Source organism: Camelus bactrianus, chromosome 1 (assembly GCF_048773025.1).
Source record: "Camelus bactrianus isolate YW-2024 breed Bactrian camel chromosome 1, ASM4877302v1, whole genome shotgun sequence".
Lineage (NCBI taxonomy): Eukaryota > Metazoa > Chordata > Mammalia > Artiodactyla > Camelidae > Camelus > Camelus bactrianus.
Window position 1 is genome coordinate 9,874,646 of NC_133539.1, and position 26,614 is coordinate 9,901,259.

The 26,614-nt window shown below is 44.8% G+C and overlaps 1 protein-coding gene across 4 annotated transcripts in view; it reads right to left on the reverse strand.

Annotated features, from left to right (window-relative positions):
* The window catches only part of ITSN1 (intersectin 1), a 189,631-nt gene that overhangs the window by 42,468 nt on the left and 120,549 nt on the right, over positions 1-26,614 (reverse strand). Inside the window, exons 20-30 of one of the 4 annotated variants that reach the window (XM_074360269.1) lie at positions 25,990-26,237; positions 23,805-23,964; positions 20,133-20,338; positions 19,309-19,391; positions 15,358-15,524; positions 12,356-12,401; positions 9,878-9,999; positions 7,105-7,222; positions 5,338-5,529; positions 4,926-4,967; positions 3,435-4,704 (exon numbers count right to left, since the gene is read on the reverse strand). In XM_074360269.1, the coding sequence (XP_074216370.1) occupies positions 4,966-4,967; positions 5,338-5,529; positions 7,105-7,222; positions 9,878-9,999; positions 12,356-12,401; positions 15,358-15,524; positions 19,309-19,391; positions 20,133-20,338; positions 23,805-23,964; positions 25,990-26,237 (1,344 nt within the window). In that variant the 3' untranslated portion in view covers positions 3,435-4,704; positions 4,926-4,965. Of the gene's footprint in view, positions 1-3,434; positions 4,968-5,337; positions 5,530-7,104; positions 7,223-9,877; positions 10,000-12,355; positions 12,402-15,357; positions 15,525-19,308; positions 19,392-20,132; positions 20,339-23,804; positions 23,965-25,989; positions 26,238-26,614 lie in introns of those variants that run through there. The other 3 variants (XM_074360207.1, XM_074360306.1, XM_074360299.1) reach the window with 3 other exon arrangements.

Consider the following 26,614-nt stretch of genomic DNA (forward strand, 5'->3'; position numbering starts at 1 on the left):
ACCTGCCCCCACCATAGACCTTGCCCTGTGTGGGGCCTGGACTGTGACAAGTGGGTCAACGTGCATGACTGTGTGTGGCAGGGACCGAGAGGGGAAGGGACAGCACAGGGCATGTAAGGGGAGTCCAGCTGTCCAGTCCTGAGTGAAGCAGCATCCTTAATGAAAAATGGCAGATCAAAAATGCCTCTCCCCATCCTGGGTCAGTTAGGGAAAAACCACATCCAGAGAAGGATCTGTCCAACTTTTAGAAACATGATGGGCTGAGTCAAAGGAAGGGACTCTTCCTCTTTTGAGGCTTGCGACATCATCTGATGCTACGTGCCAAGCAGATGTGGGAGCAGCAGCTGTCAGCCTCTGCCAGAATCTTCTACAGAGAGATGTTTGTCTGCTTGTTGGCTGTACTGGGAGCTCACCATTCACCCACTGTTACCAAACTACAGACGGAGGCATTTAAGTCACCTGTAGATCACTCTCTCTCCATGTCTGTCTCTCTCGCACACACATGCACACACGCGCACACACACACACCCCTACGCAGCCTGTTAACAACATAAAACAATAACATGGCAGCTTCTAAGAGGTAGAATACTTAACAGGAAGTTGCATTGACACAACAATTTTAGAGCTGACTCATTTTTACAAACAAAACCTGACATTTTGAGGACTCAAGTTATATCATTTAAATATGGCAGGGAGTTTCCAATTTAAAGAACAGAACCTCCCAGAGAGGCAATGGGGACCTCTGATCAGGAATCACCACACTCCAGAAAGCATTTCAGAAGTCTGTTTTTTAAAATATGTGGAGTTTTATTAAAGAGAGGCCCAAAAGGAGTCTGGCTACAGTGAAATATTCATATAAAGCTATCATGATCCTTGACTTTATTATGTTTCCCCAATCCTACCAGATCCAAAATATCAGACATTTTGAAGAAAGGGCTATTTTTCTGTGCAGTTTCGGGACTGTTGGCATTCCATGTAGTTTCCATAAAAATCCTCTCGGGTATTTTTGGAACTAAAAAGAGTGAATAGGATTAACTTACAATTTTGTGAGAAGAAAAAAATGAATATTCACTTTCTCTTAGAAGAGATTTTCTCTCTGCCAGGAAGCAGGAGTGACTGATTTGTTGGGCTCATTCCCCAGCTGAGATCTGGGCGGGTGCTTCCAGCGCCCAGGTTGGCACAGGGACCTGGCCCAGACACAGGTGGAGCCGCCTGGCATCCCTGGTCCTCAGCCTCCTGCAGAGACCAATGAACGAGAGACTTCGGGAGCAGCCCCTTCCAAGGAGACTGTTGGTTTTGGGAAGCTCACACCTAAAGGGGAAGGGAGTTGCAGAGACAGCTGGTCTCCTCTCCGAGGGTGATGTGCTGCGTGCCAAGAACTGGAAGTCAGCACTGTATTCTTGTTCACTAATCCTCGGACCCACCCACGCAACAGGAGTTTGCGAGCACCTAGCCTACTTGCGTGTCCAGCGATCATACAGTGTATTAAGTTGAACTACATCAAATTGCCATTTTATAGGTAAGAAACAGGAATAACAGAAAATATATCATATGACTAAACCCACCACTTCGAGGGTTTCCCTAGGCTGGTGTTACCGGGCTGTTGTGATGGCATCAGAGAAGGCGCAGAGAGCCCAGTCACCTTTGCTGTAGGAGTCTGGGCCTGCCCAGTTCCCTTCCAGGACAGGGGGTACACGAGTGTGCACTGCACGTGCAATGGTGTAATACTCGAACTTCACAGAGGAATGAACCCTTGCTTTACATCGGCTTCCCCCAAACACTGCTTTACACAGAGGCAGTCTGGGGCCCAGGCCACTTGGCCACCGTCAGGTCTCTGGGTCCTGTTTTGCAGGGCGGAGGCAGCCGGCCACGGGAAAGCAAGTCAAAACTGCAAAAGGAAGGCCTTCTTGTTTCTACTGTTCTTGTCCAAGCACCAGTGGGGCAAAACTGTGCCCAAAGTTCAGCTGCAAATGTATTCGCACAGAGCAGAACAGGAGGACATTAACCACGCACCCAGCGGGATGAGGCCAGGGTTTCTCAACCATGGTACTGGTGACATCTGGGCCTGCTCATCGTGGGGGACTGTCCTGTGCATCGTAGGGTGTTCAGCAGACTCCCCATCCCCTCCCCACGGGGTGCCGCAGTCCTCCCTCTGGTTGAGAAGCATGGGGTCAGCTGGATACTCTACAACTAAATGCAAACTGAATGATCTGTGAGGGGAAACAGCAATTTCCTGCGTCAGATTCGCAAATCCAGAAGATAGCCTAGAGGGACAACCTACGAGAGGGCACTGGAGAGGAAGTTACAGAGGGTGACGTTCACCTGGATAACGGCCTCCCTGCCTGCCAAATGCAAGCTGGAGAAGAAATGCCGACTTACACAGGTGAAGGGGCTCTGGCCAAGAGACGGGGCTTGCTACACCAGGGGGCAGGCTGGGGGACAGTGACGGGGATCTCTCCACCTGCCTCCGGGCCTCTGTGTGACATCTCTGCCTAAAACAGCCATTTCTCACTGTGGCCTCATCTGGCTCCTCCTCACCCTTCAGGTCTCCGCTTCAACATCCCTTTCTCCTGGAAGGCTTCTCTGCTCTCTCCCTGCGGACGCCCTCCCCGCCCCAAGGGCTCTGGGCATCGCGCTCAGTGCCACCTGGCATTCATATCTGCCCTCACACAGAATGTATCAGCTGATCACACCCCCCACCACATATATTCAGGTACACAAATTTATGCAGTTGTTTGGTTTTCTGCTTGTTCCTCCCATTAGCACATGGACTCCACGAGGACGAGGACCCTGACTCTACTGACGGAGCAGCACACTCTCCCCAGAACCCAGAGAGGCGTCCACACCCGGTGGCTCTCTCCCCTCAAATATCTGCTGAGTTGACGAAGGAAATCACTTTTCAGCTGAATGGCAGGGGAGGACCAATAAGCAAAGTTCATGAACGGAATCAAGCATGTGGCCATCGTAGCCAAAAGTTCCATCAACGGGTACACAGGTTTATTTCAGCAAAGGCCATAAGGCTGGAGTGTGCAAGACAGAAACAGATGGCGAACCACGGCATGGGAGAGATGCCATATTTACTCACGTATTTTTCGCATGTTCAATAGACTCTTATTGTGATACATTTTTTGGAAAAATGTTTTGTACTCTGAATCACACCGCACACCTGCCAACGTGTCCATAGAATTTACCGAAAGCCTGATGAGATAGTTGCTAAGCTGGGTGGTAGTTCTATCCTTCAAAACCAGTATTATGAGGGGTAACTGTCTGCATACTGATGGGGGCGTGGGAGGGGGTGCGTTTCAAAGACGCAGGCGCTCACGGTGTCGGTATCACAATGGACACGTGGGAGGCAGGTCACAGGCTGACGTCTAGTCTGGTTCCCCGTCACCACTGCCAGGTGCCAACATCAAGAACACAGAGACATTTCCGTCTAACTTTTATATGAAGAATTTAATTATCTATACACATAACTAATTCAAAAGGTTGTATTACAGTTGTTAAAGCTGCAGGTTTATATATTTATATATTTTACATTCATGTTCATGAAAATACTGAAGTGCCAGGGAACAAGAAGACCTCATTCCCTGCACCGTGTGAGCGGAGAAGGACCTCTGCACAATCGCCAGCACGGAATCCCCAAGGGGAGAGACAAAAACAGACCACTACTGTTAAAAAGTCATTAGTAGAACTGGTAGATGGTACTCGAGGTGCCCCTCTCCTGCCCACCCCACCCCGCTGTCTGTGCTGTTGGCAACGGCGTTTTTATTGAGAGCTTCCAACTAGTGTTTAAAAGACAAACATGGCTTCAGCTACAACACATCCAACACATCAACAGACCATGAGCTCCAATTCATATTAATCTGTAGAAATTCCACAGTCTAGTTAAAAAATGTAAACATTGGAAATTAATTGCAGGGAAACTATACATTCTTTCTTGTCAAAATTACTTGTTCAAAATATGTCATTCCATGAAAAGTAACTGGAATAAAACTTCATGTAACAGAGACTCAGAAGAGATTGCAGGTATCGTTGATCATGGCAACCTCCATGGTGTTGTCTACTGATTTATGGTATGAAAACACACAAAATTAAAAACCCAAAACAGAAAACACCAGAACTCAACCGGATAAATCTGAGACCGAACAAAAACACAGGTGCTTTCTCATGTGGCTACAAGGTCACTGTGCAAAATAAAATTAATGCAATATGATCAGAGCATCATACAAGGTAGTAGCTTTTGCCATGGAAGGAACTAATTTCTTATGTACAGGATGTATTATTACATGTTCAACAAGGTACATCTGATACACACAAACAAGCACAAAACACCTTCTGTTTAATTGGCCTCATTCTACACGTCTTTAAAACAGATCTACTGAACTCCTCTGAGCTTCTACAGTAGGGGGTGAAAACCCAAACTACACAATTTAGTTGGTAACACTGGACAAAATGAAAAAAAAAAAAATACATCAAGTCTCAGATTTATGGACATTTGGAACATTTTTTTTAATAGCACATGCAGCATTCCTTGATAGTGGGTCTTTTTGCAAAACCAAAATAGCAAAGAAGTAATTTATTTATGTATTTATTTATTGTTATTAAAAGGCTAAGATATTTATTTAAAAATAATTTGGAAAACTATTGAAAGCACCTGTGCAAAGGTGGGGGGAAGTCAATTTGAGTCACTAGGAAAGCCACAAAAGGACCCACTACCCTGTGTATTTTTGTAATTTTTGCTTCTATATCTGCAAGTAATAACTCGACATTGCCATCACATGCAACTAAAGTAAAATGAGGTAAACTGCTCTGCAGTGAGTTCTTCTACTCAGAAGGCAGTAGGTGATCATGCTGGAAGTCACATGATCAAGGCTGCATCTCCCAGCATCCCTCTGGGCAGTGATATGGGATAGTGGGTCTCTTTGAGGACTTTCAAGCCTGAGGGGGGGATGGACAACATATGATTCCTAGAAAAAGGAGGAAAACAACACATAAGCAAAACAAAACAATGAGCAAAATTCAAGCTAGGAAAATGAGTCAGGCATGTAAACAGCATGGTGCCAAAATGATTAAAAAGAAAAAAAAAAGGAAAAGGGGGAGGGGCGGGAGGGGTCATGCTACAGAAGGAATGATTATAAAAACAAAAACCAAAAAAAACCAAAAACCCCACGAGATAAAAGTCTTGCATTACAGAAGGTCTTCAAAGAGACTGTTGCGAATGCAGCAATGGTCTAGCTTTAAGTTCTGCAAACACAGCTCAGCAGAATCAGAGCAATGCTGCATGTTTCACCGTGAGACACCAGAGAGGAGAGGCAACCGCGCCGCGGGGGTACTTACATTGCTGGCTGGGGTCCGTGTCGGTGGTCAGCTTCACGTAGTTGGACGGGAAGAGCCCCACCTGGCCGTGGACTTCTCCCTTCCACCAGTCGGGGTCCTCCTTGTTGAGGACGTTGATGATCTGGCCCTTGTTGAAGGCCAGCTCGTCGTCGTTCTGCGCGGTGTAGTCGTACATCCCGATCACCTGGCACACTGCGGGAGACAGGCCGGTGAGCGGCGGCCGCGGGGGCCGAGGGACGCCCGCGCCCTTTCCGGAGAGGACCTAACCGCGCGGAGGGCTCTGATGGGCTTTGAGCCGCGTGGGCAGCGGAGGAAGATGGAGGGCTGAGCAAAGCTTTAGTTTCTCTAATATCTTCCTCTTTCGTTCATGTTTACTTGTCAGCGGAAAATGCACAGTGACAACTGAAAGCTTCCATGGACTCCTTCCTATGTGAGTGCAGTGGAATTCCTTCAAAACGCTGACTCTGACCACTGGCCCAGCTGTGTATCCTGGGGACTTCACTGTAGCTCACTCTTTTTTTAAGTGGAAGGTAATTATCATTTGACCTCCAAAACGTTCAGCTCTTAGTGAAAAGTAAAATCGGTGTTTTATTCTGCTGTATCTTCATGTCTCAAAGAAAGAAATTTCCACATTCAAGAATCATTTTTCTTTTCTCATTTTCCCTCAAACCTATAGGAGGTTATGCCATTTTCGTTCCCTGACATTTTTACACTTCACAAAAGTCTGCCTAGTGAGGTTGCGCCCCCAGCTGATCTTTCCTAACCAACCCATATATAGGATTAGGCTTTAAAGATCCGCCAGCTAATTCAGTCACTTTGGCAAACTATTTCTGTGGGTTTCAACCAACCTGATGAAGGGGACCCCACAGGAGTCCCCAAAGGAGAGGAGTTCCAGCCGGGACCACACCCGTCCACCCACATGAAGCCACGTTTAGCAAAGGGGCCCAGATGGGGTCGGGAATCAGCCACAGAGTCTGCCAATCCTTTCACTTCTTGCAAAGGCTGCCAGGTTTCACTCTGATCTCAATGGAGATGTACAGCAGAGATATTTAACCACAAGGTACTGGAACAAAAATTCTGCATTTTCCACAAATGCCACCCAAGAATTGATGGCTTGAAGACCTAAAGCACAAGTCTGCCCCCTTAACCTCACCCATCTTAAATATTACCAAAGCATCTAATTTGCTCTCTTTAATCAGAAACTAGCCAACACCCTCAGCTGCAGCGCCCTCTGTTCCTTTTTTTAGTCCTTTAGGGGAGTGTGGATAACATCCTGCCTGTTAAGCGAAGCCCCTCTGTTCACAGGAAATGTCACGGGAGAGCTATTTCAGTCTTCAGTGAGCAGCACATTACAGCCAGCAGACCCCCGTGGCCTTCCAGCTCAATCTCCTGACCTATTTAGACCCCAGCCATTTATTTTTAGGAGGCCCTTTTTGTCCCCCTCACCCCCCAGCCCAAATCCCAATTTAAATAGCTGGAAGGAAATCAAGAGAAAAATCCGGCTTCAATGCCACAGCATTCATGGCCCCTCGAGGAAGCCAGCTCCACAAGGGCTCTGTTGTACCCAGAGGAGCAAAGCCGCTTAGATATTTGGTCCTTTTGAAAAACATATTCCATATCACATTAGCTGGGTGTCAGTCCCACCAAGTACAAGAAGTGCTCACAGCCGATGTGAAAGACAATTGAAGCTACTTCATGAGAAAATTGAGTGGAAAGACTAACACGACACGCAGACCATTTTCCGAGGAGACAGCGTAAACTGCTTACCTGCCGGGAATGCTGTCGGCTTAGCTGGCTCTGTTGGAGTGATTTTGCTTGTCCCCGGGCTTAAAAGTTTGACATAATTAGCAGGGAACCAGCCTATCTGGCGCTTTTTCCCACGTGCCTAATAAAAAAAAATTTTTTTATATTAAAATGTTTACAAAGTTTGTGGGTTTTTTTCTTATTATAGTTTGCTTCCAAACACGCTGCACTTAGACACAGTTTACATACACAAAACAAATGGCATCAATAGTAGAATCTGTGGATTACTGTATCACAAAACAAAACCACGGCAGCTAAAATTCAAATCGTGGCGGCCAATGGTCAGCAAAGCCTGGAATGTTCTTGCAAGGGCTGGGTTGTATGGCTAACATTCAGAGTACAATGTAGTGTGTAGGACAGAAAACTCTGCTCAGGAGATGCTCACTCTCAGCTGTTAATTCACACTCATGCCTGCGATCTTCTTACGGGTAATAGATAACCGTATATATACAAGGTATCGTATGTGCAATATATGTAGGACTCAGGGAGTCTGAACTTGACATTGTTTTCAGAATCCATCAGGCCTGTGTGATGGATACAACCACATTTTCCACTGCCACTCCTTTCTCCTTCATTTTAATCTAATTTGACGTAAAATCCATGTATTGAGTGTTTACATGCTGGGAGTTGTTGGAAAGGGACAGACTATGACATGGAGGAACTTACAATAAAGCTGTCGCAATCCTGACACAATTCTGTGAGATGAAAACTCTAGTTAGGGATGATGAGAAGGGCTATGGCCGCCCTTCTGCACACCACCAGGAGCAGAACTCAGGACAACTGACAACATGCACACACACATGCGTGCGTGCACACACACACACACACACACACATACAAATCTCTAGAAGCAAGGCGCTGATAAAAACAGTTTGCCTTTAGGGGACAGGGTAGGGAGGGAGACATTTGAATTACCTTTTGTAATTTTTGAATTTGCAACCATGTGAAATATATTACCTATTCCCAAAATAAGGAAATAAAATTCAAAGAAAAGGAAAGTTCCACCATCTTGCCTCTGCCCTCTCACCTGCCAATTGATCAAGAAGGATACTTCTGGGTTGCTTTTAGAAGGCTGATCAAATTTAACTTCTGATAGACTTCATGCCCTTGGCTCAAGGACTAAAGCTTTTGTTTTCACAGTGAATCACCAGTGGTTGAAGCCACTCATTTAAAAGCTCCCCCATGTTTGTCTACTGAGTATATACTGCCACGTGGCTCACAATGACTCCACTATTTCCCCCATCCCTGCAGCTTCACAAAGGCACAACACAGAGCTCACTGGCAAGTTCTTCATTTGTGCATCCACACGAAAGTCTAGTCAAAGCACCAGATGCCCTCCTGGACATGGAATTTCACCTATTTTATTGTGGATTGCAAGAACCACCCAAAACTCTCTTTTGATCAAGGTACCAGGAGTGTGAGGATGAAAAAAATACAGTTTCTGCCTTCAAAGAGCTGATAACCTACATGAGGAAATATGAAATATTCATGGAAAGCTAACTAATAACACCAACATCAATATTAAACACCAAGAGTGGTACCAGCATCGGGGCTGCCCAGTTCTCGGGACAGACATCGCTTCCGGTGGGTAGTCACAGAAAGCTTCTGGAAGAAGTGGGACTTGGCCAGCTCTTGAGGAAAGGGGTGGGGAAGAGGTGGTGGAGATGACCACGTGGGGAGATGCTATGGGCAAAGGCAGTGAGGCATCAGAGTCTGAGGGTTGTTGCTTGTTTTCAAGAGCTAATCCCTGAATGAGGCTGGAGTGGAGGTGTCGCTGTGAGAGGCAAGACTGGTGAGACATTTGGCTGAAAAGGGAAGAGGGCACCTGTGGGAAGCCTTTGCTGGCCGGCTGAGGAGCGGGGCAGGGTGACCGCTCAAGTCTTCAGAACAGGGATGGGTCACATATGGACGGGAAGGCCAACAAAGCAATGATGCTTTACAGGAAATGCAATCCATCATCTGAGGAAGGTCTTTCCCCACCCAGTGAGGGAAGAGACACATTAAACAGGGGAGTGGATCCCAGGACTCCAATGCTCAGATCTCTGAGCCCTTAAAGTATATCTTGTTCGCCCTGCTGAGTGGGATTTTTGTGGCTTCCCAGCAGCAAGCTCACAGGGGGAGTCTGGCATCTGGCTACTCCGGGCCACGCCTTCTGTTCCGGCCAAGACGCACTTCTTTGGTCCACCAGCTCACTCTTCACTCTCCTGGCACTTTAGTTTTTAATTAGCTGCCCTATAGGCACAGAAAGGTATTTCTTTACTTCACCACAACATAGACCTTCCCCTTCTTGACCAAAGTTTGCTTTGATAGAACCAAGAACTGAGGATACACACACGCACTGAGGAACTAAAGTTGTCGTGATGTACAAATGGGGCTTTGAATGCACCGCACCTTAGGACACCACTGATAACACAGCCCTGCTTCTGTAACGCTGACACTTAAGGATGACTCCATCCCGCATCACCAATTCTCACCATCCCAACACTCACTGGCTGAACTCAGGAATCTGACAGATTTGGACAAATCAGAAGACTCCTTAGCTCTCACAATTCTCTCACTGGTTGCCTGAAGCTTAGGAACCAAATGGATTCAGAAAACGTGGCGTCTCTCGTTACACGAATGCAGGATTCAGGCAGTGCCGGTTTATTTATACTTTGCAATGAAAACAGCATCCCTTTGAGATCTTGCATATTCAAATCTGGACAGAAAATTTTAAACAAAAGGAAAAGATACTAACTTGCAGCTCTCCTTCCCACCATCCACCTGGGTTCTTTTTTCGGATCAAAATCAGCTGGCCAGGGGCCAGGGTGAGCTGCTCGGGACCGGTGGCGGTGTAGGAGGCAATCACCTGGGCGATTTCTGGAAAACAAGATCAAACGTGGCCGGGCACTGTTAGATCAGGAGCAGGAAAGCCTAAGAAGAAGGCACAACCACCTCCTGGGTTCACAGGGCAACATCATCAAAGCCAGGGGCGGGGCTGGTTTTCTACTGAGTGAAGAAGGCTCGATCCCAAACTCCCCAATTTCCCGACCTCCAACGCACATGCAGGACTCAGGGGCTGAGTTTGTCTTTTGGTTCTGCCCAGTCTGCTCCAGGCCTCCCTCATCTCTCAGAACTTACCTACTTGCTTCCATAAACTCCCCACCCTTTGCCCCAGGTCCCACACCTTCCATCCCAGCCCTCCCACCATTCCTGTGGCCACCCCAATGCCAACAGCTGGGCCTCATTCATCACCCTGCCCTCTGCCCTCCCACGGTGCTTAGCACACAGTCCACTCAGGGATGGTTGAGTGGATAAAGGAAATCAAGTGAAGCTTTTCCACCTGCCAAGGACAGGAGAAAGAAATTCTATTTTCTTCAGAAACTGTTGGGAGCTGCTTTCCTAGCCAACTGGTGTGTTATGACTTTCTTCAGACTCTCTCTTTTACCCACAAGACCATTTTCTTGGCAGCTCACACTCTGAGGGTGGTCACTGAACGGCAGGTAGGAAATCGTGTCAATCCAAGTTTACTTCTCCTTATTTCAAGTTAAAGGAGGATCCTGAAGTTAAGAGAGGCATTTTACGGGAAATAACAATTCAGCCCAAGAAAAAATAAATAGCTCTGTACTTTTCCTGAATGTTAAAAGTGTCTCATGGGAAAAATTCCATCAGCACCACGACCAGGCTTGGAAAAGTCCATTTCTACTGGCACAAGAGGTCGACTAGGAAAGGACAAAATCCTTCTCTGACCGAATTCTGGCGTATCTGCAGCGACTGCCTTCTGCACGTCTAGAAGCAATACAGAACAACACACTGTTCTGTTCCTCGACACGCTTTCCCCATCATGGTCATTCTTGAAACAAAGAAATGAAGGAAGAAGGAATGAAGTAAAGACAGATGGAAGGAAAGAAGAAAACGCCCACGTTCTGACAGTACTTCCTGCTTCTCTAAGAGGCACATTAGCCTCTTAGGACCCTGCTCTGAAATCAGTGGCCACCATGCTAGGAGCACCAGGCCATCGGTGCAGCCCAGCCCTGCCAGATGCTTCCAGAGCTCAGTGGAAGCAAGAAAGAGCCCAGCTCACACATACCTGGGCTCTACAGAGAGCTTGAGCTGGGAAGTCTGTGCTGGGGATGAGAATTCCCCCAACATGCCAAGGACTAGCTCTACACTCCGAGAGTTTTTGGTCTGGAGAAGGTCCAAATTAGCCCCTATTTGGCCCCCAGTGTTCCTGCTCCTCAAAGGACCTGGCTGTGTGGCCAGCAACCAGCCCAACACTCTTTTCTGTCTTTTATGTCCCTGAGCAGCTTGTTGGTTTCAGTGCAAAGTTAAGCCCCTCTGGACCCTTTGGAATGAGAATTCATAATGGAGCACACTCATAGTTAAAACAGAGATTTGAGGGGGGAGAGCGCATGCTTAGCATGCACAAGGTCCTGGGTTCAATCCCCAGTACCTCTTCAATCAATCAATCAACCAATCAACCTAACTACACCCCGCCCAAGCCCCAAAACAAAACAAAACAAATCTAAAAAGAAAACAAACAAACCAAACCCACAGAGATTTGACCTGGGAGGTCCAATATCTGAGCCTAGAAGCCGTGACTACCTGAAAATCCACTTTTCCTTGCCAGGTAAGCCCACTGGCAGCTGAGCACAGACACACAGACCCCTCAGCACAGCAGTGACTCTCCCAGCCTGTAATTTCTTAAGGCTGTAATAGCAAAAAAGCTCAAAGGACCTAGATGAGGAAGACGGGCCACATCAACTGTCTGATTGCACATCTGCGCCTTCTCTCTTTCATGCTCTTATTTATAGCACATGTGATTTTGTTTAAATAAACTAAAACACTTTGAGCTCAGAGGGATGACTATAATTTTGTTCCTTCACTGTGTACCTGAGGAAAACCACCCCAATGGCTTCAAAATTAGTAGGAATGACACTCCGGGCATTACAACTGCCCACCATCTGGTCTGAATTGTTTCTTCATGTCCCAAGAGAACATTCTGTCTGGTAACGTCCCCACTCCCCATGTGCAAAGCACCAGCCATCTTTCATAATCATGTATCTCCATTATTCATGGATCCCAAGGAAAGGATCTACTCCAAATACTATTAGGAAAGATTCTTTTGTCTTTTTTTTTTTTTTTTAAAGGCTTCTGGCCCTTTAAACTAAGATTGGGAGCAATGATCAATTACACTCAAAACATTGAAAAATAAGCATCAGGGTTTGTAACTTACCAGGTTTTTTTCCTAAACTCCCTGTTTTCCCAGCAGTTCCAGAGCCCTTAAAACAGAGCAGAAGGTCTCATTTGCATACTGAGTTTCGGTCAAGCAACTTAAAAAAAAACGATTACTGATGACACAAACCCCCTTGAGCCCCTAAACCCCCTTTTTCGTCCTGGGGAAACGCAGTAGCACTGTATCTCCTGACACTGCGATGTCTATCAGCGAAACACGGGACAGAACAAGTACTTTAAAGCATGCAGCTTTTACTCTCTTCTTAAGACAAAAATTAGCAAAGTACATGGCACTGTAGGATCCCAGAGGGCTCAGGAAGTGACTGTGTACAAACAGGCGCAACCTGTCCATGGGGCAAATCAAACAGGGGCTAACCCGCCAGGAAGACTGGTAGACCACACCCCAAACACCAAGCTCCTGCTTTATGTCCAAATGGTTATTAAATATTTCACACATAAAAAAGTACAGAAACTAGCACAGACGACCATGAGCCCAACACCCCCATTTAATACATGAAAATATTAATATTTTGGGAACTTTGATTTAGAGTTTTCTTTTTTTTTTTTAAGAATGAAAATAATACAGTGGCAATTCAAACACCCCTTCCCCCAATCCATTATCCAAAGAGGCAGCCACTCTCCTGTGTAACCTTTCCACCCAAATCTTACCCTGTTTAAACACTAAAATTTCTCTTTTAATGCTGGACACACAACCTACAGAAGGAGACCATTTTCCCCCCAACTATTAAGTGTTCCAAAAGTGCTCTGGGGATGAATTCCTTCATGGATACTCATGGAATTTTAAACTAGCTGAGTAAGCCCATAGGAGCCTCGAGTCGGGACCGGGGCCAGGCCGTCATCTGTTGTTACAAAGTGCTTTATTCCGAATTAATTTTCACCCTTGTGTTCCTATCTTCCAATACATTAAGTATTCCAGTGAAAACAGAACAAAACAAAAGGCTTAATTAACTAAATGAGAATAATAGTAAGAATAAAAATATGTAACTTATCTACCAGGAACACAACTTATCATTGTCCCTATATTTATATTGATATTCAATAATCACTTAGCAGGGAAAGTTTGAATTCCAGTATTTACTCTCATTACCCACTTCCCTTGCAGTTTTTATAGGCTGTGTATCAAAATAAAGGAATACTAATGAAACAAGATTCCAAATGACCAGTTACTTTCCCAGTACAGGCTTATAAAATACTCTCTATATTCCATAGAAAGAACAAAGCAGTTGGCAATACCCAATGCGAGAGTCCAAGCAGCTTCAATGTGCTCGCTTTGCAACACCATGGCCAGCACGTAAGTGAAGACAGACTCAGATAGCCATGTTCTTGTCCTGGAGCCGCTCAAGAACTCGGTAGACAAGCTGCCCCAGGCTACGTGCCCCAGCCCTCCTCATGCAGAGGAGGGAAGCGGGGATGGGACAACCTCTCCCTTGCCCACAGGTCAATTCTGGTACCTGAGGCTGGGGCTGGTTTTTAAGTGTGATAGGATATTGCCTTACACACTGAACTCTAGGTCCAAGTAGGATGCTGAGTTTCTCGATTTTTTCATTACTATGAAATAATGTAGCTAAATGTTTGGCCAAAATCTTTAGTACTGCTAGTTCTTCTGTGGCTGATAATTTAAGACTGTGGTTAAAAAAGCATTTTACAACTCAGCTTACCTTTAAAAATAGTCACAGTGTTTTGTTTTTTTTTTTTTTAACTTGCTGACTTTGGATGTTTTGGGGGTAGAGAACTCTAATTTATTAAAATATAATACAAGTCATGGCTTTTATGTTAAACTCATCCCAAAGGTAAAGCCACTTTACAAGTTTTGTGTGTGGTAGCAGAAATAGTTTTAGTTTTTAATGTCCCCCCCCCACTCCCCTGAAATATCATCTCTATGGTTCTCAGCGGAGCCAACTGGCTGGCCTGGGGAAGAGGTGAATTCCGCCCCCCCCCCCCCCCGCCCCCGATCAGCAGAGGACAGTACAATGACTGTCCTACAGGGAAGGAGTACTTTCTTTCCAGCTTCTGCCAAATTCTCCAAGGGTATGCGGACTTCTGCCAATCCCTCCAGGGGAATTTTAGCAAGCTGCTCACAACAGCAAAGCAAGGGAAAACAAAAGAAAAAACAAGAACAACAAAAAAGACACTCCCTTAAAAACAAAAACAAAAACAAGCAAATAAAATTATTTCAGGGAACTGCAGGGAAGCTAAGAAGGCTGATGGTGTCACCAGGCCCAGCCTCGCTCCACAAGCAGCTATGAGTCTGTTAAATGACCAGTGAAATTCTCCACTAACTTGAAACTGGCCACTACGAGATGGGCTCCCATAGTCTGGTAGGCCCACGTCACCATCTCATTAATCTCGCCCAATCTCAAGACCACATTTTATGCATCTGAATTTTTAGGGCCCCATTCACAACAATTGGGAGCCACTTTTAATTTATAAGGATAACAGCATTTTAAATAAATTCAGTCTCTGATTAACAGAGATACTAAGATCAAAGTGGACCAGTCTCCCAGATCTTGTGTCTTCCTACTGTGTAGGCAAAAATATAAATTGTAAAAACTCTCTACTGCTCAATATTTGGGGGCCAGTATCACCAAAATATGTCTGTTTACATGGGCAAAATACTGTTGTGTTATCTTTCTTAGAGTACCCCAAACCAGTGACCATGCAGACTTTATCAAGAACATTTACTCCAAATCTTTAAGTCAGTGGCATTCAGGAATGGAGAGGAATTCTGAATATTATCGAAGCTGACCAGCCTCATGACAGGCAGCCTCCACTTAGCCCCGGGGATTCTCCTGCTTCTGGGAAGCCAAGGCTGACCCTGCAGCACCAACAGACAAGTTCAACAATGACAGGTCACACTATGTTGGCTGTCACGTCCCAGAACTCAGCAAAACCCAACAAAGTGTTCCGTCGTCAAACATCATGACTCCCTGAAAAGAGAACCACTGCACAGAAAAGGGGAGGAAACAGTTAATGTGGGTTTACCTCTGAATCTTTAAGCCTCACATAGTTAGAAGGGAAGACTCCGGACTTGTCGCCCACTGTTCCTGTCCACCAGTCACCATCTTTCTTGGTAACCAAAATCACATCCCCTTGCTGAAAGGTTAAATCGCCTTGCTCAGAACTCTCGTAAGTGTACATGGCAATAAATTCTGGTGGGGAGAAATATTGAGATACGGAGAGAGCTTGATTGTTTACAGAAATCCCAGACAGCTTTGCAAAAGCAAGTTTATGAATAAGGAAATTAGGATAAGATCCATTCAAGAGAAAGGCTAGTCACAGATAAAACAGAGTTGCAGAACACTCTGGGCTCCAAATTTCCCGACTGCACTTAAAAATTCAGTAACTGCAGCCGGGGAGACGATTCCTGTGAAGGCCCAGGCACAGGAACAAAGAAACCCAACCGCTTGTCTACCAACACCAGTACCGAGAGTGAACTCCGATTCAATGTCATGGATTCTTTTTTACATGAAAATGGTTTTCACATTTACTTCCAGCTAACATTGTCTGAGCACCTAGGTTGTGTCGAGCACTGGTTTAGATACACTGACACACAGGCTCGTGGTGAGCTTATCAAATATCTGTAATTCACTTTTGAAGGTACCAAGTCACAATTTTAGAAGACTTTCAGACATGGTATATCCTTTATGTAAATTAAACACATTTTTCATTATTCAAGTGCCTCAGTGAAAACTTAAGTCCTATTGTGCTGTATATACAGATGGTAGGAAGCTGTAAGAACGCAATATTTAAAATACACATGATTTAGTTAAAAATGGGCATCCCATCATTTGAGTGCATACACAGGTAAAGTGGGCTGCTGATAAAAGTAGTGTCCACCCAGCCCCAGAAAATAATCACACCTTTCTGAACGTGTTGAAAAGACACATCAATTTCTTACATTTTACTACTCATGCAATTTAGTCTTAAATGATAAGAACAAATGTTCCTTATTGTCTTGAACGTGAAGGGTGTGCATTTCAGAGGAAATTTTTCTTTTGAATGATAAACAGCTGGTTTAACTAAGGCTTAGATAGTAAGTCAGTCTCAAAAGATCTCCTGACACAAAACTCTAGACCCTACACGAGGTAGGGAATAAAAGACTTACAGAAAGATGAACATAGTTTCTTGTTTTCACTTTTCTCCATTTTATCCTAGGTCTTTGTATATTTTTTTTAAAAAAGCAATTTAACAAAAACCCACCATTTGCCTGAAAAGTTCATTTTATGATGGATGGTATGTTTGTTGTTAATAGTTCATGTGATAGTCCTTATATGTAGAGCCTACTGTCAATTAATAGGCAGACACTTAATACGGAGGAATCCTTTGGCCTCTGCAGGAGGCCCTAATGAAAGCTAAAACAAACACAAAAAACCAGAAGCCCTCCTAATGCTTATGCTAATGTGGGCCGCTCTCCAAGGGGCCGCTTCAGCCGTGCTGACCTGCAGGCGGAGGCCGGCGGGCCGAGATACAAGGTCGTCCAAATGTGCCAGGGAGAACAGGACACTCTCTGTCTTCAGCCCTCCAGCACCGGTAACACACCTCCCCAGTTAGAACTGGAAAAATGATTTCCCGCACAGGGAAATCAGAGTTTGGCAGCTTTAATAAGGACATTTTTTTCCCATTAATATATTCCTTTTTCTGATTTCTCAATATGCTGACCCTTCTCTTTTCATTTTGCTCCCTCACTTGTTCCTTAGCTGGTGTTTGGCCATTTAAGAGAGGAGCCTTGGCAATCAATGCCTTTCCTAGGGATTCCTGCACTGAAAAAGTCGCTTTCTTAAAAATGGATCCAAATTTTGAAGTCACTTTTGAAATGCCTTGAGAAACTTCAGAAGCATGAACTCTGGCTGAACTTCACACCGCAGCGGCAGATACAAGGAGACTGGAAGAGCTCTGGCTCTACTTGCCCCGCGTGCCCACAGGCATCCGTGAGGCTGGCCGCTCCAGGATTTTACAAAAACAGGGAGACGTGGGGATGGAAATGCAGGGGCGCCTCCCCACTCAGACTCCCCCATCAGACATTTAACACAGGGCACGGGCCATTCCCAAGCCCCTATCTTAAAGAGCTACCTGGAGTGACAATCTATTTAATCTGGTTTAGGCTTTACTTTAAATCTTATTACATTTAATACATTAATACACTGATTCATTAATACATGAATTAATAGATGTAAGTACCTTTTCTCAGAATTTCAGATGCTCCCACACCCCTGCAGAAGGCCAGCAATCTTTCCTAATATTTCCAATACCTAAATCATCTCAAAATGGCTGTAATAAATGCCACCAGGTTAGAATGTAACTCTCTTCTGTTGCCCAACTTTAAGGATGTGTGTGGTTCATCTGTGACCTACTTACTGAGGCCCCAAGTGTGAAGGCCTCTGGACATGTTTTAAAAAAAAAAAATCAGCACTCATTGACACTGCTGTTGGATGAGAATGCTCACTGCTTTACGTGGGTCTATCAATAATCTAGGAAATGAAGCAAAAAGGAAATAAAAGTAGCAGACATTTATTGACTTTTATTCTAAAAGCTTACACGTATTATCTCATAAACCCGTAATAATTTCCTACCTTAAGTGGTGATTATTATGCCCATTTTACAGATGAGGAGATTGAGGCCTGACTAAAATTATACGGCTACTACATCAGAGAGCCAGGATATAAATTCTGGTGCTCCAGTGAGACTGAATTGTATGCAACACACTGACTTTGGGGGGAGGGGTGACATACATAATTTGCCTTACTGACTACATGTGCTGTGTTTAAAAGACTTTTTACCTTGTTCTCCTAACAGTGGATAAAAAAAAAAAGTTATTTAAGATGACAGAATGTATCAAGAGAACTAAACCCATGATTGCTTTGGTGGTTAATGGCAAAAACTGGATGCAATAAAATGCTGGATTTGTTCAGTGATGATGAGGTTTATAAAACCTATACCCATAAACTGAAAAAACGGTTTTTACTTCTAAAATTCCTCTTGAGAAAGTAGCTCTGTTACTTTCTGAAATACCACTGAACCTTGATCCTTGCTGTCTCCATTGAAATGACTGTTTTAATAATTCTATTTTTCATAAAGTAAGGTTTCTAAGGAATGCAACACTCAATGGCAGACAAACTAAATGAAAGATTCTATCCTCATGTAATTTATTCAAGGAAACTTTGAAACACTATACAATTGTGTAGACATCTGTTGGCTACAGACACTGCATATTTCTACACGGAAAGCCTGTCTACCTCGGGGAGTGCTCACTCTTCAGTTAGGACTCTGACAATGGCTGGACCAAGTGTAGAAAAGACATGAGATTATGAATTATGTAGGCTTTGTTCATTTTTAAAGCCGTACCACATACTGGCATATAAAATCCATAAGATTATGTCACAAAGTAAAGATGGGGAAATAAAGCCATTAATCATTTGTGTAATAAATACTCAAAATGAAATTTTTAGGCCTAAATGATCTGGTGTGGTTATTCACATGAAACACAGAAATGAAACTTCTATTTCATCTGGGGCACAGATGGCACTCATGTTTACTGTGACAGCTTTACTACACCGTGTGGTTATGGTTTTAAAACAAAATACTTATCTGTAAGTCAGAAGATAGTAACCACCAAAAATTAGCTGCAGAGATGCTCTAAGAACTTGACCCTGGACTTTGATGGGCCTCTTTCAAAAGTCAAAGGGCTCATAAGCAAGTATAACTGGAAAATTCAGTTTTTATGATCAAAATAACTGACAGTATTTTGAAATTCTCTATAAAATACTATGATTTTGTAAAGAGCTGAATATCATTTTACCTTAGAGTTTAATATAATGAATACAAGTTAATGTAGACTATTTAAAAATGAAATCCAACCTCGTTTCAGACATCCACTGTTTGTATGACCCAATTTCCTCCCACTTCTAAAGAATAGAATCTGAATGGGGTTCTCACCTTCTCCCGACACGGCCGGCTTGGCTGCTGGGGAAGCCACTCTCTTGAGACTAGCAGGACTTTCTGAGGAACCAGAGTCCATGCTGAAAGAGGGGAGAATGTATGTTACTTTTCATCCTCAAAGAAAACAGCACAAATGACACAGTTTTCTTTTTAAAAATCATTTAACATTTAAAACCTTGACAATCTACAGCTCAAATAGATACACTCAGCTAAGTCAAAACACATCACGGGGAGACACAGAGGCCTGGTTCTAAGCTCATTCTAATGTGCTGGGCACACAGCCAATGCACTCGTCTACTTCCAAGCATGACTGATAGATTCTCATCCAGCATCTCAGCTATTCATCTCTTCTTCAAGCCCAACATTCGTTCTGATCATCTACATGGTTAGAACAATTAAATAACCTTTATGTTAAGGTTCCAAGCCATAAGCTTCCTAATGGAAAAGATAATTCATTCTTCCAATAATTTCCCTAAATTCTCTGGGCCTCCAAGTATTCACATGTACCTGGCACAGCACTGGGTACCAAGCATGAAGGGAGCAAAATCTCTAACAAAGCCACAAGAATGTCCCCAGGTCTCAGAGTAGAATTCCCTTTTGCATAAGTCAATGCAAAAAAACAACCATTTATCTGTAAGAGGATCTCTTCTGTTGACAAGTATAATAACTTCTGCGGTGGTTTAGTGGTTAGGATTCGGCTCGCTCGCGCTCTCAGAAGCTAAAATGGTCCTGCCACTCCTATCTGTGAATCTTAACCAGTGCAAACAATTTAATGCCTAACAGGGTTCTCAACCAATAGAGGCAGATAAACACAAACGTACCTTGTAGATTTCCTTATGGGCCCCGAAATGAGTTTCACATAGGACTTGGGGAACCAACCCTTCTGGCCTTGAACTTCTCCAAACCACCACATGTCTTGCTGCTCCAGGACGGTGATGACATCATTTTTGTTAAAATTTAAATGGTTGTCTTTTTTGGCTCTCCAAGGATACAAAGCTTGCGCCTGTAGCCCCTCCACCTTTTCACCCTTGTGTGGAAGAACATAAAGGACCTCTCACTACTTTGTGGCTTGTTATTAATTCAGATGACATGAACACTGCTCCCTCCCCTGTGACCAGCACATGGGTGCGCACACGCGGCCACAGAAGACCCTGCTCCAGCCAGCACGGGTGCCGTATGCTCTGTTGCTCCCAGTTACTGTTTATTCCAAACGTGGAGGGGAAAACCTGCCAGCCTATTCGCAAAACCATGGTCTGGCCACCTAGAATTCTCCATTAAACAAGCCAGGACATCATATTTATTCTGTTGCACCTGGCTGTGTGCCTTATATATTTTGGTTCTATTTTAACTTTCAAGTTGCCCAGGGCTCCCCCACCCCTAGTAGGATTTGGATGTTTAGTGGAGGATTAATACCAGAGTAGAAGCCTTATGAAACCTCAAAAGACAATTCACTGATACCTTGTTTCAGTGGACTCAGGGAAATACGCCTTGCATTGGATTGTGCTTGTGTTAGTTCCTTTTTAGAGAGACAGGGGTTTGACTAGCGTGAATACACGGTAATCACCATTTATTGTCCATCTACATGCAAGGCATATACAAAGATGAATTTTAAAAATGCCACCTCTGCCTCCCCAGAACAATTTAGGTTAAAACACTTTATTAATCACAAAGCACTATAAAATGGACAGGATGATATTACCAAGGAACTCGTAATTAATGAGGAAGAAAGAGATACAAACAACTCTGTATACCACCTGGCAGGATGAAATATGCTAAAAAGAGGTGCCATCTATTCACTGTGGGAACCAGGAGAAGAGAGGGAGCAACGCTGCCCGAGGGCACCAGGGGAAGCTTCACAGAGGAGGCAGCGTTTGAGATGAGCCTTGCAGGACGAGGAGGATTGTGACAGCTAGGGCTCCTGGGGACAGGCACCCCGGGTGGAGGGCACGGCCGGGAGGTGCTACACTGCAAAGGGTCCAGGAGGAGAAGCACAATCCGGGGGCGTGTGTAGCCTAGTTTCATGGAGGGGTGGAGTAGGAGACGAGGCTGGAAAGGCAGGGTGAGGCATTTATCATTTTCAAAACCATAACACAAAACACTTACAGTATCTTAAAACAATACTAAAAAAATACATCAACTTTTAACAATGCGTGTAAATGGGTGGGAACCAGGGCTGATGACCAACGACAGTCCATTCAGAATCAACCTGTACTTGCCTTGAGAAGATATTTTCATAGTGACATTTAACTGTGACGATGTCTGAGAAGTGGAGAATTTACAACAGGTCAAAGAGTTCCGGCTCCTGTGTTGGTAACTTCTAAACCCTGGTCTCCGTGGGTCCCGCCTTCCCATACCTACGACATCCCCGTTTCCTTCCATCTCAACAGTACACTCCGTCCAGTCTTCAGAGCCAAGGAGGGGTCTCTGGATTCCAAACACCCCCCAGGACCACACAGCCTCCACTCCCATCTCCTCCCTCATGCCTGCAGGGAGCCTCCCACCCCAGTGTGGAGCTCAGCGCTTCCCTGTCCTCTCATCCTCTCAGCCACTCCCCTGTAGTCTCTGTCACTTCACCAGGGCCCTCATTGGTACTTCGTCACCTCTCACCCTGAGAAACCTTCGCTGAGCCTCCCTGTCCATCTTCCCACGTGGATGTGCCCAAATAACCAGCCTGGGGTCGGACCGAACACAGACTCTGGGTTTGTATCCCAAGTCTGTCACTTACTAACTGTGTGACCCTGGATGACTATTCAATCTCTCTAGGCCTCCGTTTCTATGTCTCTAAAAGACAGACACTTTCTTCAAAAGGTTGTTAAGAAAGATCTATTCGTAGAGTTGCTATCACAGTAATAATCATAACGGCAGTAGCTCACATCACGGTTATTACTTCTAGCCTCAAAGTGTGAAGTATTGCTGGAGAAAGCTAACACAATGTGCGATGACAATTACGGATTCAGGTTAAATTCAGCCAAGTCAGGCTTCACTCTTCTCTGCTGACTTCCTGTTCTGCAGGCTCCAGAGGCTCCTGGGGGCCCCTCCTGAGAAAGCTGCCTGCGCACAACCTGAACTTATTTCTCTCTTTCTCCAACCTCTCTTCATCCTTCCTCTCCCAGAAGAAAAAGAATCCCATCTTCTTTTCTGTGCTTTTCATGCTATTTCCACGTAGATTCTCTGGGACTTGGCTTTTCATCCTTTCCTCCACTGGCCACGTGGCTGGTCCCTGCCTTTCCTGATGCCCTCCCTCCGCTCTGCTGCTTCTCTTGGCTGTCACAAATCTTTCCACTTTTCCACCAGTCATTTCCTCTGTATTCCTTTGCAACCTGATACAAATACATTCTGCTTGCCACACTGAACAGTCTCCTGTTTGCCCGGACCACAGCCTCTAATATGAGCACCACACCCCCCCTTTCTGGAAACAGCCCCCTCCTCCCCTGCTTCCCAGGTCCTGGCCCTCCCCCTCCACCAGAGTCACCACTACTGACTGAGACTCACCACCTGCTGAGCTGGACCGATGCGAAGGAAGGGAACACCCCTTGTCAGAAGCAGCCTTTCTTCCAGGTCAGAGATGACACGTGCTCCGTGCATGGTCCATCTTCCCTGCACTCCCTCCTTTGAAGAGCGCCCTCATTTCCTTAGATCTGATCTATGTTCCACCTGCCAGATAGGACTACCTGGATGTCCCCTTTCACCTAAATGAACACGTCTAAAACCCAATTCCTTCCTCTGACTAAAGCTCAACTTCTCTGCCTGCCTTCCTTGTTCCCCTTTAAGGTCAAATCTTCTTCTCAATCCCAGACCTTCCTTTACTTGGGACTCCATCCTCTTAAGTGTTGTCCCTGCCCCTATGTCCGCCGCTCAGATCTCCCCACACACACCACCTCCACCTGAACCCACCTGGAGCCCGAGTTCAATCCGGTTGTCCCCTAACCCCCAAATGCCTGCCAGGTGGGCAATTTCTCTGTTTGGCTTGACTGATTTTATATAGAAACTTAATTCCTTTATCTTTATTGCATTAAGTAGAAATATTCAAAATAACCACCTTTATCCTTTCAGAAACTACTTTCTTGGTAAGGCATTTAAGAGCTTCCCACCAATCTGTCATCAGTTTAGCTTTTCCGATAAATACTCACTGGTCTAGCCAAATGGACAGAACTGTGATTTTCCTGAAACACACCCTGATCTACTGCAAGTCTCCCCTCACAGAATTTTCTGTCTGACATGCCAGCCCTCTGCGTTTCCTAATAAGCTCTTACCCACAGCTCAAAATGCAGTTCTGGTGACCTTCCCTGACCAACCCAGGCATCTTACCCTCCTCTGAATGGTCACTACCCCCGACATAGTCCAGGCTCCTTAGAGACTACTGAGAAAACGCGAACCAGATCCCGCCCTGCCAGCAGGCCAGACACACACGAAGAGGCTTACTCCTAAATGGCTCCAACTTCAGCATTTGCTGAATCTGTCCATCCCGTCCCGCTCCCACTGGCTGCATTTACCTGGCCTAAGATGGGAGATGGAGAGGAGCCCGTGGCCGTGGCTGGAGTAAAGGCCGATCTCTGCCTTAACTGCCCGGCACTTGGAACAGTGAGGGAGGGCTGGGCTGCCCACGCGTCCCAGTGATCGGTCTCTGGTTTCTCGCTCGTGCTGGTGGGCCACCTGGAAGGAAGAGCACGCCACCGTGAGTAGCAAGTACTCCCCAGTATGCCCGTGTTTCTCCCACACACAACACAGACCCAGTACACGGACAGGGCTTCCTACGTTCAAGAACAAGAAGGGGAGGAAAGAGCACTGCACTTGGGTTTGTGTCTGAGCGTCACACACTACTGATGGGTCTCGGGCAAATATCAGTCATTTCTTTGCATCCTGATTTCCTCACTGATAAATGGGAACAACATTCTGCCACTCTGGGTAGTTGTGAGGGTCACATGAAATACTAAGTAGGGAAATACTTTGTAACTGGGAAGTGCCCGGAGGTGCTGGAGAAACATCCTCACAGGATCATTATCTTCATTTGCAACAACCACACTAAATCAGCAAAAAAGAAGTTTCATATTACATAGGAAATAATGCCAGTCTGGCAGCGGGTGCTTCTTAAAACCATCTCTCTGTCCCACACATCGCACGGCAAGTACCAGGCCATGTACCTGGACACCTGGTAACTAAGGGGTATCCTCATCTGTCCTGATCTCAGTGACCGTTTTAATTTTGGGATTTTTATAACTTTAAATAAACACGTTTGTGTAAGTGCAGATTTAAAGTGCAATTTACGTTTTTTACATCTTTATAAGACATAGAGACATTTGAAAATCAAAATATGGCCGTTAGACAGCACATCCTGACTTTGGGTTTGGAAAATAAGATGCCCATAATGACAGCAGGAGGGCTGCACACCACACATTTATCAAGCAAGTCACACTGATTGGATCCACAGCAAAACAAACTCCTGGAAAACATGGTATTTGCCTTCTATTTTAGCCTAAGCTTTAGTTTATAAAGTCAGAACTCTGCAATCAAGATCAAGAGAGGGAAAACAAACTACTGTACACCAACTAGAGAAGCAACAAGGACCTACTGGAGAGCACAGGGAACTGCATTCAATAGCTCATAACCACCTAAAATGGAAAACAATCTGAAAAAAAAAAATATATATATATATAACTGAATCACTTTGCTGTACACCTGAAACTAACACAATGTTGTAAATCAACTCTACTTCAATTTAAAAAAAAAGATCAAGAGAGAAGAGTTTCAAGTTGGTTTCAATCATACTTGTAGAAGACTGCTTTCTAGCAGAGATTATGTAGGGAAGACCTTCATTAACTCTTTCTACCTTTTACATGAAAATATAAGTATAAAAACCACTTGCATCTTTCCCTCCACTTCCTTCTGCCCTTGGTTATTACACACCTCTGTCTCCTCTATCTGATCAACCTGATCCTTCTCCAGCATTATTCCTTGACTTTGTGCCTTTGATTTGTTTCTTCTGAAAGATGATCAGACTTGAAAATAAATGTAAAACCCTTCTTACTCACATCACGTTTACTTGAATGCCCACAGCAAATATTTTTAGACAACTGCACACCTAGATCAGTCCTATAACTGGCCGTGTGGATGGTGGCTTCACCTGTCATTTCAAACCTTTGTTTACACACTGTTTTTAATGCTATTTTCTGGTGACCAAGGGTACAGCACTAACAGTGGCCAAGAACACACATCTCTCTTCACTGCTGTACATGTGTACAGGACTGATGAAAGAGGAAAGCTTTAAAGGAAACTATCTATCTTGTTCAAAACCACGTCTGAACTCAATTTCTGTCTCTGTCCAGCCAAAAAACAGTGCTATTTACATGCAGGAAATAACTGAATATTTGCTGATGGACATGGGTGTCAAACAGATTATTAGGAAATTATATTCCTCAATTTCTTCCACAAGAATGAAAGATATAGGCAAATTATTGAACGAAACAAGGTGGTAGGCTTTATACCATCCCAGCACAAATCACCATTGAGCAACGATGTAAATAAACCCAGCTCAGAGAATGCAATCCACAGTTTGCCAGAAGACCAGTGAGAGAAAGCGGTCATGGAAGTGACACAGAGGCTCAACCCAAGACGTTAACAACACTTAAAAGATCGCTATGCTGGGATTTCAGAGGTCCTCAGACGGCGCCCTGCACGTACGTGGAGCTGAAGTCGGCCCAGTTGTTGGGGGTCGTGGAGGGCTCCGCGGACGTCACGGCCGAAGAGGCGGGGGCCTCACGCACAGCCAGTTTGGGCGCAGGGGTGGAGGTGGCATCAGTCACTGCTTTGACTGGAGCAGGAACCTCGTTTTCTGGGATCTTCTCTGCGTAGTTTGCAGGGAACCACCCTGTCTTGCCCTTTAATTCTCCTCCAAGCCACCCCGGTTCTCCAGTTTGGCTCTCATCCACCTACAGGAAAGTCACAAAGTTTAATTTAAGTGGAACTAAATCAATCTCCCTAAAGACACCAAACACGAAGCCCCTGCCTCTGACCCGGTCAGACTAACACATGGCACAGACACTTCACCTTACTCTTAGTCTAAGAGTCTGGAAAAATGGTCTCTAAACATCAACTCTGAAGAAACCATAGGTCCTATAGTCAAATTCTTACTCTTTGTGCTTGTTTAGCTTTTCTCTTTCCTAAAAATAACAGTTAAGATAAAGTGCTTGGAATTCTAATAAGGCCCAGAGTTTAAATTTCTAGAGCTATTTTGAATTGGAAAGTGATCTGACAGACTTCATCCCTCAGGAAGTCATGTAATTATTAAAAATAATTTGTCTTGGGT